This window comes from Gorilla gorilla, chromosome 5, assembly GCF_029281585.2.
Source record: "Gorilla gorilla gorilla isolate KB3781 chromosome 5, NHGRI_mGorGor1-v2.1_pri, whole genome shotgun sequence".
Lineage (NCBI taxonomy): Eukaryota > Metazoa > Chordata > Mammalia > Primates > Hominidae > Gorilla > Gorilla gorilla.
Window position 1 is genome coordinate 191,299,895 of NC_073229.2, and position 16,904 is coordinate 191,316,798.

Here is a 16,904-nt window from a genome sequence, read left to right on the forward strand (position 1 = left end):
GGAGCGTAGAGAGCTCAAAGGTCCCACTGGGTATGAACTAGCAGTTTCCACTCAGCGAGCAAGGGCCAGCACGCCACAGACTTCCCCAGTGAGAGGCTCTGAACCTCATTGCCAATAAATAAGGACATAAATGTAGCTCTTTTTCAGAAAGTACACTTTCCGGAACACTGAAATATGCTACATTTTAATGTACATGATTAAAAACATATACCTAAGGTGTTTAAAAAGTAAAACCCTGGCCGGGTGCAGTGGCTCACGCCTGTAATCCCAACACTTTGGGAGGCCGAGGCGGGCGGATCACCTGAGGTCAGAAGTTCGAGACCAGCCTGGCTATTAAAAATACAAAAATTAGCCAGGCGTGGTGGTGTGCATCTGTAATCCCACCTACTCAGAGGCTGAGGCAGGAGAATCGCTTGAACCCGGGAGGTGGAGGTTGCAGTGAGCTGAGGTCACGCCACTGTACTCCAGCCTGAGTGACAGAGCAAGACTCTGTCTAAAAAAAAATAAATAAGTAAAACCCACCTTTTCCACACCTACTATGTAAGTAAGAAATCCTTCTATTAACCCGATCATTACCCAAATAGAAATAATATGGTATTCAAATATTGGTATCTTCCACAGAATTAAAGTTGGAATTCTTTGCAGCACCGCCTGTTTACCCCTAATTAATTTGGGCGGCTGCCACACACACACACACACACACACACACGGAGGGCGAGCCAAGGGAAGGGATTCAGAACAGGATACTCAAAAAGAGGAAGAACAGTCGTTTCACCACCCGCCGCAGTGAAAGCTGAAATTAAGTGTCCCCTCCACGACTTCTTCGACCTCTGAGAGAACTTCGAGTGCAGGAACAGTGCTCCACCAAGCCTGCCACCTGCTTTGTCGCGTCCTAGGCTGGGAGCAGTCTGTGGGAGCAGTTTCCAGTCCAGCTCCAGGCTGGAGTGTACCCAGGACCTCACCCTACCCCCTACTCCTTCCCAGGGGTCACCCCGGGGAGTGTTCAGGGCTCCCCAACCCACTTCTTCCCAGGAGTCACCCCAGAGCGTGCCCAGGGCTCCCCCCAACCCACTCCTTCCCAGAGGTCAACCCGGGGCGTGCTCAGGACTCTCCTCATCGCACTCCTTCCCAGAGGTCACTTCTGAGTGTGCTAAGGGCTCCCCCCAACCCACTCCCTCCAGGGGTCACCCCGAGGCGTGCTCCGCTTCCTAACTTCTTCCCAGGGGTCACCCCGGAGCGTGCTCGGCTCCCCCCTCCCTCCCCAGTCGCTGCCCGGGGCTCAGCGACCGCCGACCCCGAGAGCTGCAGCCTTCACCCAGTGGCAAGCTCTAGGGCCCGGCTCCCACGCTCCCCACTTTACCTCGCAAGGTAACTCACCGCAGGCGCTTGTCCGCACCGCCCAGGCAAAGCAACGCCAGGTAGAGGCAGCCCAGCAGGGCCCCGCGCAGAGCTGCAGGGCGCATGGTGCCGACCTGCGGAGAGAACGCTGCCAGCTGCCGCTCCGGCTCCCACTTCCCACCTGCTGCCCGAGGAAGACTTCCGGGAGAAACGCTGTCTCCGAGACCCCGCGCCGCCGCGCTCCCTCCGCTGCAGCAGCGGCCACCGGGTGCGCCCGGAGCCCTGGGACGGCCTAACCAGTATCTTGCGGGCCCCGGGCCGGGCTCCGGGAATGGCCGCAGCAGCCCTGGCGACCCGGGCCCCTCGGAGCTCCCCTTCAGGATCGTGCACCAAGCGCGCACGTCCCGGGCTCTGCTTCGCGACCCACAGCGACCCAGCTCCTCCGCGCTGCAGCCGCCGTCCGCCCACGACCACGGTAAGTCGCGTTCCTCCCAGCCCAGGGCGCCCTGCGGGCCTGCACCGGAGCAGAGAGCCACGCCCCCAGGACGGCTCGCCCCCGCCGGTGGACACGCCCCCCAGAACGGCACGTCCCCGCCCGGCGTTCACACCCCGCCCCGTGGTTGGCTCAGAGAGGCGGAGGCAGGAGCAGCTCCGCGGGCCTTGCGGGAGTGTCAGGCGGCTGTGTTCGTTCGCCACGCAGGCGCCCCGCGCCTTTTCCCGCAGCTCTGCGCCACTCCCACACTCCCGGGTCCGAGCTAACCTAGACCACCCGTGAGGACCGCCCTCGGGGGGACCGCCCGTGTCTGCGCCATCCCCCGCCAGCAAGTGAGCGTGCGGGCCCCAGGGCCACTCTACTCTCCAGGGACAGCCCCCAGCCCAACCCGCGCACCCTGCAGGCCCGCGGTCCGCACGCAGCACCCGCTTTCAAAAACTGCGCCCTGCAAGCTGCCCGGGAGCTCCTGACTGCAGATGGTGCTTGGCCGCCCAGGCTCCCCGCAGCCTCCCGCCACCTCGGCGCTCCACTGCGCAGCCCGAGGGACGGCTCCAGAATTAGGAGGGGACCTACTCGGGTCACTCTCCCGGAAACCTCTCCAGTCTCCTGGTGCTAGGTGCTGGGAGCACCAACATTCCTAGAAGGGTCTGGCCCTCACCCAGCCCTGGGCCTCACCTGCCCCTCCCCGCGGGCCCCAGGAGCCCGGAAGTCATCTCTGTGGGGGCAGCAAAGAGCCGCCTCGGGGCGCGACCTGGGAAGTCATCTTGCGAGGGATCCCCTCCCAGAGGGACGGGCCACCCCCCACGGATGAAGGGGACTTCATGTCAGCCCCACCTTGGCGTAGCCAGGGCCGGTCCCATAGGCCCGGTCTCCTCCCCCAACACCCTGGCCTTCCCAGCCCTTCAAAGGCACGGGTTCCCCTGCACCCGCCGCCCCGCCCACGGGCTGTGCACCCGGCATTGTCTCTGCAGATGTTTCTCCTCTCTCCCTTCCCTGTTCGCACACCCACAGCTAGTTAAGGCTATTCCTATTTACACGTCGAGTAAACTGCGCCTTCCTCGGGGTCCTCCGCCACTGGTAACTGTCTAAATAGCAGGTGGGCCTGTAGCCTGCTCTCCCACAGGCCTGGACCTTGCCTGCATGCATTACCATTCTTTGAAACAAAATATTTAAATGATTAATCTGTTTTTCCCTCTAGACTGCAAGGCAAGGCCCATGTCTATTTTGCCCACCTTGAGTCCCTGCCACTGAGCACAGTGGATGGGGGACAGTCGGTGCTCAATAAAATGCCACCTGTGGAACAGATGGGGGGGGGGGGGAGATGGCTGACACCTCCTTAGCTCCTCCAGGACCTCCTACAGGTCATGGTGTTATTCTCGTTCTCCTTTTCCCTAGCGACTTATTTGTTTCTTTCCGGCTCCTTTCATTCCTTCCTCTCAAGAATATAGGCACACGCCACAGTTCTTTTTCTCTTTTCTTTTAAGCTAAAAAAATAATTTTCTTTTTTTTTTTTATTTTTTATTGATCATTCTTGGGTGTTTCTCGCAGAGGGGGATTTGGCAGGGTTACAGGACAATAGTGGAGGGAAGGTCAGCAGATAAGCAAGTGAACAAAGTTCTCTGGTTTTCCTAGGCAGAGGACCCTGCGGCCTTCCGCAGTGTTTGTGTCCCTGGGTACTTGAGATTAGGGAGTGGTGATGGCTCCCAACGAGCATGCTGCCTTCAAGCATCTGTTTAACAAAGCACATCTTGCACCGCCCTTAATCCATTCAACCCTGAGTGGATACAGCACATGTTTCAGAGAGCACAGGGTTGGGGGTAGGGTCACAGATCAACAGGATCCCAAGGCAGAAGAATTTTTTCTTAGTACAGAACAAAATGAAAAGTCTCCCATGTCTACCTCTTTCTACACAGACACGGCAACCATCCGATTTCTCAATCTTTTCCCCACCTTTCCCCCCTTTCCATTCCACAAAACCGCCATTGTCTTCATGGCCCGTTCTCAATGAGCTGTTGGGTACACCTCCAAGACGGGGTGGTGGCCGGGCAGAGGGGCTCCCCACTTCCCAGCAGGGGTGGCCGAGCAGAGGCGCCCCTCACCTCCCGGACGGGGCGGCTGGCCGGGCAGGGGGCTGACCCCCCCCACCTCCCTCCTGGACGGGGCGGCTGGCCGGGCAGAGGGGCTCCTCACTTCCCAGTAGGGGCGGCCGGGCAGAGGCGCCCCTCACCTCCCGGATGGGGTGGCTGGCCAGGCGGGGGGCCGAACCCCCACCTCCCTCCCGGACAGGGTGGCAGGCTGGGCGGGGGGCTGACCCCCCACCTCCCTCCCGGACAGGGCGGCAGGCTGGGCGGTGGGCTGACCCCCCCACCTCCCTCCCAGACAGGGCGGCTGGCCGGGCTGAGGGGCTCCTCACTTCCCAGTAGGGGCGGCCGGGCAGAGGTGCCCCTCACCTCCCGGACGGGGCGGCTGGCCAGGCGGGGGGCTAACCCCCCCACCTCCCTCCCGGACAGGGTGGCAGGCCGGGCGGGGAGTTGACCCCCCCACCTCCCTTCCGGACGGGGCGGCTGGCCGGGCGGGGGGCTGACCCCCCACCTCCCTCCCGGACGGAGCGGCTGGCCGGGCAGAGGGGCTCCTCACTTCCCAGTAGGGGCGGCCGGGCAGAGGCGCCCCTCACCTCTCGGACCGGGTGGCCGGCCAGGCGGGGGGCCGAACCCCCCACTTCCCTCCTGGACAGGGCGGCAGGCTGGGCGGTGGGCTAACCCCCCCACCTCCCTCCCGGACGGGGCGGCTGGCCGGGCGGGGGGCTGACCCCCCCCCCACCTCCCTTCCGGACGAGGTGGCTGCCGGGCGGAGATGCTCCTCACTTCCCAGACGGGGTGGCTGCTGGGCGGAGGGGCTCCTCACTTCTCGGGCGGGGCGGCTGCTGGGCGGAGGGGCTCCCCACTTCTCAGATGGGGCAGTTGCCAGGCAGAGGGTCTCCTCACTTCTCAGACGGGGCGGCCGGGCAGAGACGCTCCTCACATCCCGGACGGGGCGGCAGGGCAGAGGTGCTCCCCACATCTCAGACGATGGGCGGCCGGGCAGAGACGCTCTTCACTTCCCAGATGTGATGGCGGCCGGGAAGAGGCGCTCCTTGTTTCCTAGATGGGATGGCGGCCGGGCAGAGATGCTCCTCACTTTCCAGACTGGGCAGCCAGGCAGAGGGGTTTCTCACATCCTGGACGATGGGCGGCCAGGCAGAGACGCTCCTCACTTCCCAGACAGGGCGGCAGCCGGGCAGAGGCTGCAATCTCGGCACTTTGGGAGGCCAAGGCAGGCGGCTGGGAGGTGGTTGTAGCGGGCCGAGATCACGCCACTGCACTCCAGCCTGGGCACCATTGAGCACCGAGTGAACGAGACTCCGTCTGCAATCCCGGCACCCCAGGAGGCCGAGGCTGGCGATCACTCGCGGTTAGGAGCTGGGGACCAGCCCGGCCAACACAGCGAAACCCCGTCTCCACCAAAAAAACACGAAAACCAGTCAGGCGGGGTGGCGCGCGCCTGCAATCGCAGGCACTCGGCAGGCTGAGGCAGGAGAATCAGGCAGGGAGGTTGCAGTGAGCTGAGATGGCAGCAGTACCGTCCAGCTTCGGCCCGGCATCAGAGGGAGACCGTGGAAAGAGAGGTAGAGGTAGAGGTAGAGGTAGGGGTAGGGGTAGGGGGAGGGGGAGGGGGAGAGGGAGAGGGAGAGGGAGAGGGAGAGCAATTTTCTTAAAACAAAAGTGCTTCCCAGAATCCTCATTTTCCTTTAAATCACAGTCTGGTGTGTTTAAACAGCCCCTTGTCAAGGAGGGCTGTTGTGACCACTGCCAAATATAAAGCAAATCTGGACTCGGGGAGGAGTGGTGTTATGAGGACCATTATTGCAGGGGCCTGGGGGCCTTTTGTCCCTACTAAAAATACAAAAATTAGCTGGGCGGGGGTGGCACGCGACTGTAATCCTGTGGCAGGAGGAGCGGCAGACAAAACCTCTGACACGGAGCTATAGAAGGAAGGGCTTTATTCAGCTGGGAGCATCGGCAAGCTACTGCCTTAAAATCCGAGCTCCCCGAATGCACAATTTCTGTCCCTTTTAAGGGCTCACAACATTAAAGATTTCACATGAAAGGGTCGTGATTGATTTGAGCAAGCAAGGGGTACGTGACGGGCTGCATGCACTGGTGGTCAGAGAGAAACAGAACAGGGCAGGGAGTTTCACAATGTTCTTCTATACAATGTCTGGAATCTATGAATAACATCGGTCTCTAAGTCATGAGTTGATTTTTAACTACTAGGTTTAGGCCAGGCAGGCCCAGGTCCGGTTTTGGGCCTGGCGCCGGGCTGCCTGTCTTTGATTTCACTTCCTTGTTTTTTTCTTAAAACAGGTACTGAGTATAAAACAATATAAAACAATATGAGAGGGTCTCTCTCTTCCCTCAATCCCAGCTACTCTGGAGGCTGAGGCAGGAGAATCGCTTGAACCCAGGAGGCAGAGGTTGCAGTGAGCCGAGATCGCGCCACTGCACTCCAGCCTGGGTGACAGAGTGAGACTCCGTCAACAACAACAACAAAAAGAATGAATGAAAGAAAGAAGAAAGAGAGAAAAAGAAAGAGAGAGAAAGAATGAACTGGGAATGGAGAAGTGGGATGAGAACCTGCCTTCATAGGACATTAGATCAGAGAAGGTTGACCCCGTGGCCAGCCTGCTCTCAGGGGGGACTGACTCAGGCTAAGATGAGGCCAAAAGTCCTCAGCCTCGGGGGAAGAGAGGAGCCTCACCAAGTTTGCTTAACAAGTGTGTTATTTCTATTGACTGGCTCATCATTGATGAGGTGAAGAATGGGAATTGGAGGATCTGTGTCTGGCTTTGTCCTAGGTAATGGGTAGGGGGTGGAGTGAGGGGAGCATCCGTCACTTTTCCTTTTTTTTTTTTTTTTTGGAGACAGCGCCCAGCCGCATCACTTTTATCACTTTTATCTATGTTATGTGGGGAAGAAGGGGGTCTCTCCCAGCAAGCCATTTTCCACAACTCACAGAGAGGAGATTTTTATCAGATAAATTCAGCAGCGTCCTACCCAGCCTGAAGAAGCCACCCAGTCATTTCCTGTTGCACTTCCTTGTTTATTTTCGACACAGTTCTCCCCACCCCTGAGAATTCTTGTCACTTCCTCCTGTACTGCCCACTTCTACTCCCCCACCCCCACATCGGAAGCTAATGAGGAGCTTCAGGCCCCTCGCTGGCATGGGCCCCACCAAGACCCCATATCTCATTCCGTATTCACAATTTTGCCTTCTTGTTCTTAAAGAAGGACATCCAAATGGAAAAGCTCTCAACCCCCCAAAACTTGGATGTGAACCTGGAGCATCTGTCATCTGTCTTGTTCACTACTTCTCCATCTACCAGGATCCTAAACGGACCCTACGTAGGGAAGAGGCAGCGGCTGTAAAGGCTGGATTTGGGTCTGGAAGCCGCCCAGCTTTACGAAAACAAAGAGGGCTCCAGCATCAAGCAGGTGGGCAGGGGCCAGAGTGGGAATTACATTGACTCCCACAACATAGTGTAAAAGGGTACAAACTATGAGGTTTAAAAGATGCTGCTGGCTTGTATAGAAACATGTCCGTAGGAGAGGGAGGGGGACAGGATGGCAACAGCCATGTCTATGAACAGACATCCTTAAATCCTTGTTAATTCTGAAGAGACCAAGATACTTTCACCACACAACCTCTTCTTGGCATTAGCTCCAGGTTTCCTGTTTCCATGCCAGCTTTTGCTGGGTTATGCTACAATAATACACCGCCTCCCAAATCTCAGTGTCTCACTTCAACGGAAGTTGATCGTTTCTCATTCATTTGCCCATATTCCATGCTGGCTATGCGTCAGATGCCACTGTGGTCCACGGTATTTTTCACGCTGGAACCCAGGCGGTAGGAACAGCCCATATCTGGTGCTGGCCATTCCAATGGCAGAGCAGTCGCACAACTACACAGTTTAGGATTCTTAAGCTCTAAAGAGCTTTGTCACACTTGAAAGAATCTCACCTTAAAAACTCCTTTGCATTCTGAATTACTTATTTGCTGAGAAAGTGAGGCCAGCTGCTGGGTGTTTCCCTGCCCTTTCTCTTCTTTTTCTTTTTCTTTTGTTTTTTTTGAGACAGAGTCTCACTCTGTCAGCCAGGCTGGAGTGCAGTCAGTGGCACAGTCTCGGCTCACAGCAACCTCCGTCTCCCAGGCTCAAACAATTCTCCTGCCCTAGCCTCCCGAGTAGCTGGGATTACAGGCGTGTGCCACCACGTCTGGCTAATTTTTGTATTTTTAGTAGAGACGGAGTTTGACCATGTTGGTCAGGGTGTCCCAGCACCTCTGGCCTTGCCATGCCAGCCTGGCCACTGTGGTACACATTTTGTGGAACTTTTTTTTTTTTTTTTTTTTTTTTAGTATTAGGGTTTTTATTTTTTATTTTTTATTGATCATTCTTGGGTGTTTCTCGCAGAGGGGGATTTGGCAGGGTCACAGGACAATAGTGGAGGGAAGGTCAGCAGATAAACAAGTGAACAAAGTTCTCTGGTTTTCCTAGGCAGAGGACCCTGCGGCCTTCCCCAGTGTTTGTGTCCCTGGGTACTTGAGATTAGGGAGTGGTGATGACTCTTAACGAGCATGCTGCCTTCAAGCATCTGTTTAACAAAGCACATCTTGCACCGCCCTTAATCCATTCAACCCTGAGTGGATACAGCACATGTTTCAGAGAGCACAGGGTTGGGGGTAAGGTCACAGAGCAACAGGATCCCAAGGCAGAAGAATTTTTCTTAGTACAGAACAAAATGAAAAGTCTCCCATGTCTACCTCTTTCTACACAGACACGGCAACCATCCGATTTCTCAATCTTTTCCCCACCTTTCCCCCCTTTCTATTCCACAAAACCGCCATTGTCATCATGGCCCGTTCTCAATGAGCTGTTGGGTACACCTCCCAGACAGGGTGGTGGCCGGGCAGAGGGGCTCCTCACTTCCCAGCAGGGGCGGCCGGGCAGAGGCGCCCCTCACCTCCCGGACAGGGTGGCTGGCCCGGCGGGGGACTGACACCCCTCACCTCCCTCCTGGACGGGGTGGCTGGCTGGGCAGAGGGGCTCCTCACTTCCCAGTAGGGGCGGCTGGGCAGAGGTGCCCCTCACCTCCCGGACGGGGCGGCTGGCCAGGCGGGGGGCTGACCCCCCCATCTCCCTCCCGGACAGGGCGGCTGGCCGGGTGGGGGGCTGACCCCCCCCACCTCCCTCCCGGATGGGGCGGCTGGCCGGGCGGGGGGCTGACCCCCCCCACCTCCCTCCCGGATGGGGCGGCTGGCCGGGCAGAGGGCCTCCTCACTTCCCAGTAGCGGCGGCCGGGCAGAGGCGCCCCTCACTTCCCCGACGGGGCGGCTGGCCGGGCGGGGGGCTGACCCCCCCACCTCCCTCCCGGACGGGGCGGCTGGCCGGGCAGAGGGGCTCCTCACTTCCCAGTAGGGGCGGCCAGGCAGAGGTGCCCCTCACCTCCCAGACAGGGCGGCTGGCCAGGCGGGGGGCTGACCCCCCCACCTCCCTCCCGGACGAGGTGGCTACCGGGCGGAGACGCTCCTCACTTCCCAGACGGGGGTGGCTGCTGGGCGGAGGGGCTCCTCACTTCTCAGACGGGGCGGCTGCTGGGCGGAGGGGCTCCTCACTTCTCAGACGGGGCGGTTGCCAGGCAGAGGGTCTCCTCAGTTCTCAGGGCGGCGGGGCAGAGACGCTCCTCACATCCCGGATGCGGCGGCAGGGCAGAGGTGCTCCCCTCATCTCAGACGATGGGCGGCTGGGCAGAGACGCTCCTCACTTCCCAGATGTGATAGCGGCCGGGAAGAGGCGCTCCTCACTTCCTAGATGGGATGGTGGCCGGGCAGAGATGCTCCTCACTTTCCAGACTGGGCAGCCAGGCAGAGGGGCTCCTCACATCCCAGACGATGGGCGGCCAGGCGGAGACGCTCCTCACTTCCCAGACGGGGTGGCGGCCGGGCAGAGGCTGCAATCTCGGCACTTTGGGAGGCCAAGGCAGGTGGCTGGGAGGTGGTTGTAGCGAGCCGAGATCACGCCACTGCACTCCAGCATGGGCGCCATTGAGCACTGAGTTAATGAGACTCCGTCTGCAATCCCGGCACCTCGGGAGGCCGAGGCTGGCAGATCACTCGCGGTTAGGAGCTGGAGACCAGCCCGGCCGACACAGCGAAACCCCGTCTCCACCAAAAAAATACGAAAACCAGTCAGGCGTGGCGTTGCGCGCCTGCAATCGCAGGCACTCGGCAGGCTGAGGCAGGAGAATCAGGCAGGGAGGTTGCAGTGAGCTGAGATGGCAGCAGTACCGTCCAGCTTTGGCTCGGCATCAGAGGGAGACCATGGAAAGAGAGGGAGAGGGAGACCGTGGGAAGAGGGAGAGGGAGAGGGAGAGGGCTAGTATTAGGGGTTTTAAGGGAGTACATGGGAACTCTGTGTACTTTCTGCTCAATTTTTCTGTAAACCTAAAACTGCCCACCCCCAATAAATCCTATTAATTAAAAAACACAGCAAAACACTTGTTTATATGTCTCTGTCCATCCGCTTCACCACCATGAGAACTTAAAGGGAGGAACATGTTTTTTATCTTTGTTCCCGGCATCTTGATATTTTCTTCTTCAAAATGCTCCCTTATTACTTGACAGTATATATTTATTGTCTGCTAAGGCTGCCATAGCAAAATACCACAAACAGGTGGCTTAAACAACAGGAATTTGTTTTCTCAAAGTTCTAGATGCTGGACATCCAAGATCAAGGTGCCAGCAGGCTTAGTTTCTCCTGAGACCTCTCCCTTCAGTAGCAGATGGCTGTCTTCTCAGTGTCCTCACATGGCCTTTTCTCTATTCACCGGAACTCTTTTATTCTGAGCTGTGGCCATGACAAAAGGAGGACAGGAGAGAAACAGAAAAGACCAGTCATGTGTTTCTCACAATATAATTTGTTCTTCAAGTGTGACTTAACTGATGGAACCAGACGGAAAAAACTTTTTGGAACTAGACAATAAGAATAAATCAGATCAAATAGCATGCTATTATGAAATGTGAAGCAAAGCAATATATTACATTTAATCATGGATGTCAAATTTTCAAAGCATATTTACTCTGAAAAAGGAAAAGAAAAAAACCCATGAGCTTACACACACACTCACATGCACACACATACACACACATGCACACACATACTCCTATACACGTGGATATTAGGCTGCTTACTTGAGCTGTCTTACAATTATTTATCTTAAAAAGATAAGCAAGGCATTTTAGACTTCTGAGATTTTACTACATAACTGAGCTGCTTTACTTTAGATAAGCCCTTCTGCATTACAAATAATAGTTTAATATTACATTAACAGTTAATTTTGGCTGGGCTCGGTGGCTCACACCTGTAATCCCAGCACTTTGGGAGGCTGAGGCAGGCTGATCACCTGAGGTCAGGAGGTCAAGACCAGCCCTACCAACATGGTTAAACCCAGTCTCTACTAAAAATAAAAAAATTAGCCAGGTGTGGTGCCAGGTGCCTGTAATCCCACCTACTTGGGAGGCTGAGGCAGGAGAATCACTTAAACCCAGGAGGCGGAGGTTGCAGTGAGCCGAGATGGCGCCATTGCACTCCAGCCTGGGCAACAGAGCAAGACTCCCTCTCAAAACAACAACAACAACAACAATTTAATAGATATTTAATAAGTATTTTTTAAAAAAATAATTTAAACTTTTATTTTAAATGTGGGGGTACATGTGCAGGTTGGTTACATGGGTATACTGCGTGATGCTGAGGTTGGGGGTATGTTCATCCTGTCACCTGGGTAGTGAGCCTAGTATCCTATAGTTAGTTTTTCAACTCTTGCTCTGCTCCCTACCTCCCTTCTGTAATAGTCCCCACTGTCTACTGTTGCTATCTTGTCATCCATGGGTAACCAGGGTTTAGCTCCCACTTACTTATTTGTTTATTTTTTGACATTGGAGTCTTGCTCTGTCGCCCAGGCTGGAGTACAGTGGCCTGATCTCTGCTCACTGCAACCTCCGCCTCCCGGATTCAAACAATTCTACTGTCATATCCTCCTGAGTAAACTGAGATTACAGGTGAGGGCCACCATGCCTAGCTAATTTTTTTTTTTTTTTTTTTTTTGAGACGGAGTCTCGCTCTGTTGCCCAGGCTGGAATGCAGTGGTGCGATCTCAGCTCACTGCAAGCTCCGCCTCCCAGGTTCACGCCATTCTCCTGCCTCAGCCTCCCGAGTAGCTGGGACTACAGGCACCTGCCACCATGCCCTGCTAATTTTTTGTATTTTTAGTAGAGACAGGGTTTCACCGTGTTAGCCAGGATGGTCTTGATCTCCTGACTTCCTGATCCTCCCGCCTCGGCCTCCCAAAGTGCTGGGATTACAGGTGTGAGATACCATGCCCGGCTGCCTAGCTAATTTTTGTATTTTTAGTAGAGACGGGGTTTCACCATATTGGTCAGGCTGGTCTCAAACTCCTGACCTCAAGTGATCCACCTGTCTTGGCCTCCCAAAGTGCTGGGATTACAGGCGTGAGCCACCGTGCCCAGCCTAGCTCCCACTTTTAAGTGAGAACATGTGGTATGGTATTTGGTTTTCTGTTCTTGCATTAATTTGCTTAGAATAATCCAGCTGCATCCGTGTTGCTAAAAAGGACATGATTTCATTCTTTCATTATGGCTATGTAGTATTCTATGGTATATACATACCACACTTTCTTTGTCCAGTCTACCGTGGATGGGCACCTAAGTTGATTCCATGTCTTTGCTATTGTGAATAGCGCTGTGATGAACGTGAAAGTACATGTATCTTTTTGGTAGAATGATTTGTTTTCTTTTGGATAGATAGCCAGTAATGGGATTTTTCCTGGGTGAAATGGTAGTTTTTTTTTGTTGTTTGTTTGTTTTGAGATGAAGTCTTGCTCTGTCGCGCAGTCTGGAGTGCAATGGCATGATCTTGGCTCACTGCAACCTCCGCTTCCCAGGTTGAAGCGATTCTCATGCCTCAGCCTCCCGAGTAGCTGGGATTACAGGCACCCGCCACCATGCCCGGCTAATTTTTGTATTTTTTAGTAGAGATGGGGTTTCACCATGTTGGTCAGGCTGGTCTCGAACTCCTGACCTCAGGTGATCCACCCGCCTCAGCCTCCCAAAGTGCTGGGATTACAGGCGTGAGTCACCGCACCTGACCATGGTAGTTCTTTTTAAAATTAATTGAGAAGTCTCCAAACTGCTTTCCACGGTAGCTGAACTAATTTACATTCCCACCAACAGTGTAGAAATGTTCCTTTTTCTCCACAGCCTTGCCAACATCTGTTGTTTTTTGAGTTTTTATTTTTTTAAACAGGGTCTCACTTTGTCACCCAGGCTGCAGTGTAATGTCGTGAACATTGCTCACTGTAGCCTTGACCTCCTGTACTCAAGTAATTATCCTATCTCGGCCTCCCGAGTAGCTGGAATCACAGGTACACACCACAGCGCCTGGCTAATTTTTTTAAATTTTTTGTAGGCTGGGCGAGGTGGCTCATGCCTGTAATCCCAGCACTTTGGGAGGCCAAGGCGGGCAGATCACCTGAGTTTGGGAGTTCGAGACCAGCCTGACCAACCTGGAGAAAGCCCATCTCTACTAAAAATACAAAATTAGCTGGGCATGGTGGTGTGTGCCTGTAATCCTAGCTGCTTGGGAGGCTGATTCAGGAGAATCGCTTGAACCCGGGAGGCGGAGGTTGTGGTGAGCCTAGATCATGCCACTTCACTCCAGCCTGGGCAACAAGAGCGAAACTCCATCTCAAAAAAAAACAAAAGTTTTTTTTTTTATAGAGATGGAGGCCTCACCATGTTGCCATAGCTGGGGTTTTTGACTTTTTAATAATAGCCATTCTGGTTGGTGTTCTGGTTTTGATTTGCATTTCCCTAACAATCACTGATATTGAGCATTTTTTCATATGTTTGTTGGCTGTTTTTATCTCTTCTTTTGAGAAGTGTCTATTCATGTCTTTTGCCCACTTTTTAATGAGATTATTTGGTTTTTGTTTGTTAAATTATTTAATTTTATGGTAGATCCTGGATATTAGACCTTTGCCAGAGGCAGAGTTTGCAAATATTTTCTCCCATTCTGTAGATTGTTCACTCTGTTGATAGTTTCTTTTGCTGTGCAGAAGCTCTTTAGTTTAATTAGATCTCACTTGTCAACTTTCATTTTTGCTGCAATTGCTTTTGAGGACTTGGTCATAAATTCTTTCCAAAGGTCATTGTCCAGAATGGTGAGTCCTGGGTTTTCTTCCAGGATTCTTATAATATGAGGTCTTTTAGATCTTTAAACCATCTTGAGTTAACTTTTGGTGAAAGATAGGAGTCTAGTTTCATTCTTCTGCATATGGTTAGCCAGCTATCCCAGCACTATTTTTCGAATAGGGAGTCCTTTTCCTATTGCTTATTTTTGCCAACTTTGTGGAAGATCAGATGACTGTAAGTATGTGGTATGCTGCTTCACTTCTGGGTTCTCTACTCTGTTCCATTGGTCTGTGTGTCTATTTTTGTACCAGTACCATGCTGTTTTGTTTACTGTAGTCTTTTTTTTTTCTTTTGAGATGAAATCTTACTCTGTGGCCCAGGCTGGAGTGCAGTGGTGCAATCTTGGTTCACTGCAACCTCCGCCTCCTGCCTCAGCCTCCTGAAGCTGAGGATTCTCCTGCCTCAGCCTCCTGAGTAACTGGGACTACAGGTGCGCGCCACCACACCTGGCTGATTTTTTATATTTTTGGTAGAGACGGAGTTTCACCATGTTGGCCAGATGGTCTAGATCTCTTGACCTCATGATCCACCCAAGTCAGCCTCCCAAAGTGCTGGGATTACAGGCATGAGCCACCGAGCCCAGCCTACTGTAGACTTATAGTATTGTTTGAAGTTGGATAGTATGATATATCTAGCTTTGTTCTTTTTGCTTAGGATTGCTTTAGCTACTCAGGCTCCTTTAGGTTCCATATGAATTTTAGGATAGTTTTTTTCTAATTCTGTGAAAAAATGATGTTAGCAGTTTGATAAGAATAGCATTAAGTCTATAGATTACTTTGGGCAGTATGACCATTTTAACAATATTGATTCTTCCAATCCATGAGCATCAAATGCTTTACTCTTTGTGTCATCTATGATTCCTTTTTTTTTTTTTTTTTTTGAGATGGAGTCTCGCTCTGTCACCAGGCTGGAGTGCAGTGGTGCGATCTCAGCTCACTGCAACCTCTGCCTCCCAGGTTCAAGCGATTCTCCTGCGTTAGCCTTCTGAATAGCTGGGACTACATGTGTGCACCACCATGCCCAGCTAATTTTTGCATTTTTAGTAGAGTCAGGATTTCACCATGTTGGCCAGGATGGTATCGATCTCTTGACCTCGTGATCTGCCCATCTTGGCCTCCCAAAGTGCTGGGATTACAGGAATGAGCCATCACGCCCAGTCTCATCTATGATTTCTTTCAGCAGAGTTTTACAGTTTGCCCTGTAGAGATCTTTCACCTCCTTGGTTAGATGTATTCCTGGATATTTTATTGTTTTTGTGGCCATCATAAATGGAATTGCTTTTTTTTTTTTTTTTTGAGATGGAGTCATGTTCTTGTTGCCCAGGCTGGAGTGCAGTGGTGCGATCTTGGCTCACTGCAACCTCTGCCTCCCAAGTTCAAGCAATTATCCTGCCTCAGCCTCCTGAGTAGCTGGGATTACAGGCGCCCACCACGATGCCTGGCTAATTTTTGTACTTTTTAGTAGAGATGGGGTTTCACCATGTTGACCAGGCCAGTCTTGAACTCCTGACCTCAGGTGATCCACCCGCCTCGGCCTCCCAAAGGGCTGGGATTACAGGTGTGAGCCACTGCGACTGGCTTATTTTTTTTTTTATTTTTTGAGACAGAGTCTTACTCTGTTGCCCAGGCTTGAGTGCAGTTTCACCATCTCAGCTCACTGCAGCCTCCACCTCCTGGACTCAAGCCATCCTCTCACCTCAACCTCCTGAGTAGCTGGGATTACTGGTGCCCGGCACTACACCAGGCTAATGTATTTTTAGCAGAGACAGATTTTCTTCATGTTGGCCAGGCTGGTCTCGAACTCCTGACCTCAAGTGATCTGGCCACCTCAGCCTCCCAAAGTGCTGAGATTACAGGTGTGAGCCACCACACCTGGCCCTGGAATTGCATTCTTGATTTGGCTCTCAGTTTGTACATTATTGGTGGATAGAAATGCTACTAATTTTTGTGTCTTGATTTTGTATCCTGAAACTTCACTGAAGTCATTTATCAGTTCCAGGAGCCTTTTGATAGAGTCTTTATGGTTCTCTAGGTATATAATCATATTATCAGTGAAGAGAGACAGTTTGATTTCTTCTTTTCCTGTTTTGATGCCTTTTATTTCTCTTGACTGATTGCTCTGGGTAGCCCTTCCAAGACTACGTTAAATAGGAGAGGTGACAGTGGGCATCTTTGTCTTGTTCTGGTTCTCAGGCGGAATGCTTCTGGCTTTTCCCCATTTGGTATGTTGGCTATCAATTTGTCATAGATGGCTCTTATTATTTTGAAATATGTTCCTTTGAGGCCTAGTTTGCTGAGGGCTTTTATCATGAAAGGATGTTGGATTTTACTGAAAGCTTTTCCCATGTCTATTGAGATGAACATATGGTTTTTGTCTTTAGTTCTGTTTATGTGATGCATTACATTTGTTGATTTGTGTATGTTGCTGCTGGATTTGGTTTGCTAGTATTTTGTTGAGGATTTTTCTGTCTGTGTTCATCAGGGATATTAGCCTGTGATTTTCTCTTTTTTTGTTGTGTCTTTGCCAGGTTTTGGTATTAGGTTGATTCTGGCTTTGTAGGATGAATTAGGGAGGAGTTTCTCCTGCTTGATTTTTTGGAATCATTTCCAAAAATGATTCCAAGAATCAATCGAAGAGCTAGGATTGGTACTAGCTCTTCTTTGAACATCTGGTAGAATTCAGCTGTGCATCCATCTGGACCACGGCTTTT

The 16,904-nt window shown here is 52.8% G+C and overlaps 1 protein-coding gene across 3 annotated transcripts in view; it reads right to left on the bottom strand.

Annotated features, from left to right (window-relative positions):
- RNASET2 (ribonuclease T2) overlaps nt 1–16,904 on the bottom strand; it is a 77,172-nt gene that overhangs the window by 25,233 nt on the left and 35,035 nt on the right. The window contains exon 2 of one of the 3 annotated variants that reach the window (XM_063708000.1): nt 1,378–1,472. In XM_063708000.1, the coding sequence (XP_063564070.1) occupies nt 1,378–1,463 (86 nt within the window). In that variant the 5' untranslated portion in view covers nt 1,464–1,472. Of the gene's footprint in view, nt 1–1,377; nt 2,281–16,904 lie in introns of those variants that run through there. The other 2 variants (XM_055391346.2, XM_055391347.2) reach the window with 2 other exon arrangements.